Source organism: Tupaia chinensis, unplaced genomic scaffold, assembly GCF_000334495.1.
Source record: "Tupaia chinensis unplaced genomic scaffold, TupChi_1.0 Scaffold000074_1, whole genome shotgun sequence".
In the NCBI taxonomy this organism is placed as follows: Eukaryota; Metazoa; Chordata; class Mammalia; order Scandentia; family Tupaiidae; genus Tupaia; species Tupaia belangeri.
This window is the reverse complement of record NW_006159534.1, coordinates 4,492,449-4,495,810: the sequence shown is the minus strand read 5'-3', so window position 1 is coordinate 4,495,810 and position 3,362 is coordinate 4,492,449. Positions and strand designations below refer to the sequence as shown.

Sequence of the window (3,362 nt, the reverse complement as noted above, 5' to 3'; positions counted from 1 at the left end):
TAGAAAACACATGTGCTTACCAGAGAGAGAGAGAGAGAGAGAGAGAAAGGAGAAAGTAGCCCCACAGGGAATGGTCACACCTCTATTCCTTCTCCTTTTGGGATTTTGGGGCACAAATATATGGCAGACATATTTCTCAAGCCGCTAGGTCTAAGACTCAAATTATATGGTCAGTCATGTGGGATTCAGCTGCCATAACCCAAAGGCCAGTGACCCTGCATTAGTTTTAAACATGAGCTAAGGGACAGCTCTGCAGGTATATCCATCACACGCTTCCATCTCAGCATGTTCGGCAGCTCCGGGCCTCCCAACATGCTCCTTTCTTATTCTCAGTCTCCATTACTGGAACCATTACTCATTCAGTGATCTAAACTAGAAACAATAGACTCATCTTTCACCTCTCTCTTGCTGTCTCTCACTCTTATTCTTGCTCCCTTGCTCTGCCCCTCTTTATCCTCCTTACTTTCCACATGCAATGGAGGACCATGCTATATGATTTCTCCTTGTTCATACCTCTGGAATCTTCCTTTTCTTCTCTCTTTTTTTTTTTTTTTTGAGAGGATTTTGCTATAGCGTGCGTGCGCTCGCCAGGCAGAGAAAGAGAGACAGAAAGCGAGAAATCACCCCCCCAGGGGGAATGGCCACGCCGCAATCCCTTCTCCTCCATTCTCCTCTCGGGATCTTGGGCACGCACGCACACGTGTCCGTAGTTAGTTTTAAGCCACCGGGTCTGGGACGCGAACCATGGTCGACTACATGGGAGTCCAACAACATAGCCATTATGCTAACTCCTGGTCCCTGTCCTTTTCTTTCCATCTGTGAAGTCACTCTTATTTCAGACCCTGATCATCTCTTTCTCACTTTTGACTATGGCATTTCTTTCTTAAATTGTTCCTTAGCTCCAATCCCTCCTCCTTCCAAGCACCTACTCCACACTGCCAGCATAAACTGTTCATATTATTATTATTAACCTTCAGATTCCTCAATGTCTTCCAAGGTAGAGTCCAAACTCCTTAGTATAGTACTTGAGGCTTTACCCAATTTGGTTTTGGGGTTGCATCCCAGTCTTCTCTTCTGCCACTTCACTCCACAATGCCTCCTGTTTACACAGGGGGAATGGCCACGCCGCAATCCCTTCTCCTCCATTCTCCTCTCGGGATCTTGGGCACGCACGCACACGTGTCCGTAGTTAGTTTTAAGCCACCGGGTCTGGGACGCGAACCATGGTCGACTACATGGGAGTCCAACAACATAGCCATTATGCTAACTCCTGGTCCCTGTCCTTTTCTTTCCATCTGTGAAGTCACTCTTATTTCAGACCCTGATCATCTCTTTCTCACTTTTGACTATGGCATTTCTTTCTTAAATTGTTCCTTAGCTCCAATCCCTCCTCCTTCCAAGCACCTACTCCACACTGCCAGCATAAACTGTTCATATTATTATTATTAACCTTCAGATTCCTCAATGTCTTCCAAGGTAGAGTCCAAACTCCTTAGTATAGTACTTGAGGCTTTACCCAATTTGGTTTTGGGGTTGCATCCCAGTCTTCTCTTCTGCCACTTCACTCCACAATGCCTCCTGTTTACAAGCCAAAACCAAAGCTCTCCAAGTCCTTCCCTTCATTTCTGCATTCGTTTTTACAACTCTTACCTGCTCTCTTCAAATTTCCAAATAATCTCAGGAGACTTTTCAGCGCTAATTCCATGCCATCATTTTGACTAAGTACAAAAAGAAATAATTGGATAATTCCAAATCTTATGCTAGCCTCCTGGAGGAGTAAGGCACTTGATAACCTGACCTACAGTTTACTTCTTCTCTCTTGACTCTGTTGTCTGAGAATGAGGCCCAGTCCTATCCCTGAAGATCTGGTTTCAGAGGTAGGAAGAAGGAGATTAAGGAGAAAGAGAAGGAAAGCAAAAGCTGTAAATAACATAGAAGTCACATGTGCTGCTCCTGAGTCATTTAGGGCTACTAATGATTGGGAAGGTGAGTGGTTTGCCTTATTTGATAGGGTCAAAGGCCCCTCAGAGACTCACCAGCGTTGTTCATGTTGCCATTGCTCTTCATGCTACTGTGATTGGTTAGGAGTAGAATTAGCTAATCAACAGAACGCTCTCTTCCTTTGTGAACACATGATGACATTCTCTAAGGGGTTCCAGACTCTATCAGGCAAGGACCTATGTCTCTCTGGTGTCAACCTTAGTCTGAAGGTATGTCGTTATCTTACCTGATCTCCTGGATTCCCTTGAGCATACCAGATTCTTCCTGCACTCAGGTCTTTAGTCCATACCATTGGTGTGTATTGGCAGGTTCTTTAGTAATTGTGTCTAAGATCACCACTGCACTATCCCTCACCTTAGGTGACATTCTTTGCAAAATTCAGCCCCCAAGAGTCTTGTAAACTATTATAAGATGTAATTAAAAAAATATATCCCCTTGGGGGCAACAGGTGGCAGATGGTTAAGGGTGCTGGGCTCCCACATGGATAACTGTGGTTTGAGTCTCAGACCTGGCAGCTTGCTTTCTCACTTCCCTCTTTTTCTCTCTCTGTCTCTCTCTGGTGAGTGCCTGTGGTTCTGTAGCAAATTAAAAAAAAAATAATGATGGTAAATAAAATTAAATGAATAGTTCTTTTAAAAATATTTAATGAAAAAGAAAAGAAATATTTCACTATTCTGTTCACTTAAAACAGCAGTCTTCAAGAGGCTTGAATTCCCTTGCTCTGAAGGATTGTCAAGGCATTTGGTTTCTTCATTAAACAATAGTAAATAATTGTAAAAATACTGTATCTTCCTAAAGGACAAAATACTTTATTTTTATTTGAGAGCTTCTAGTCTGACTCAGGGATGAAAATTGGATGAGAGGCCCAATTCTCCACCATGATGACTCATTTTAGGGTAATATTTATTTATTCACTCAGTATGGATTTATTGAGCACTTCCACTTGACAGAAACTCTTTAGAGTGCATCACTGAAAAATAAAGTAAAAAAATCCCTGTCATCACAAAATGCATATTTTCCAGAAGAATCTTACTTCATTGTCCGTTACAGGAGTCCCATGATCAAAATCACCACAAAGAATTGGAGGGCTGGACACACTCTGATATCCACACTAGTATACTGCTAGTTATGATAACCACTTCCCATAGAAATCAAAGCCAATATTCTTCATTTATTCTTGTGCTAGAAGGCATGTGCACTCACCAGAGAGATGAAGAGACAGGGTGACAGGCTAGGCTCGCGCCGCTGTGTCGGCTCTGCGCTCGGTCTCTCGGTCCCACTTCCTTGAGGAGGACGCTCCGCAGATTCGGCGCCGGTCGGCTCCCTCCCCCACGTCCCTGCCACAGCCACCGCGAAGATGG

The 3,362-nt window shown here is 43.7% G+C and overlaps 1 protein-coding gene across 4 annotated transcripts in view; it reads right to left on the bottom strand.

The window, feature by feature from the left end:
• Positions 1-2,126, bottom strand: part of RGSL1 (regulator of G protein signaling like 1) — a 102,065-nt gene extending 99,939 nt beyond the window's left edge. For 3 of the 4 annotated variants that reach the window (XM_006142327.1, XM_027767952.1, XM_006142326.1), the window contains exon 1: positions 2,037-2,104. In XM_006142327.1, the coding sequence (XP_006142389.1) occupies positions 2,037-2,067 (31 nt within the window). In that variant the 5' untranslated portion in view covers positions 2,068-2,104. Of the gene's footprint in view, positions 1-2,036 lie in introns of all 4 variants that reach the window. The other variant, XM_006142329.2, reaches the window with a different exon arrangement.
• Between the last annotated feature and the right edge of the window lie 1,236 nt (positions 2,127-3,362).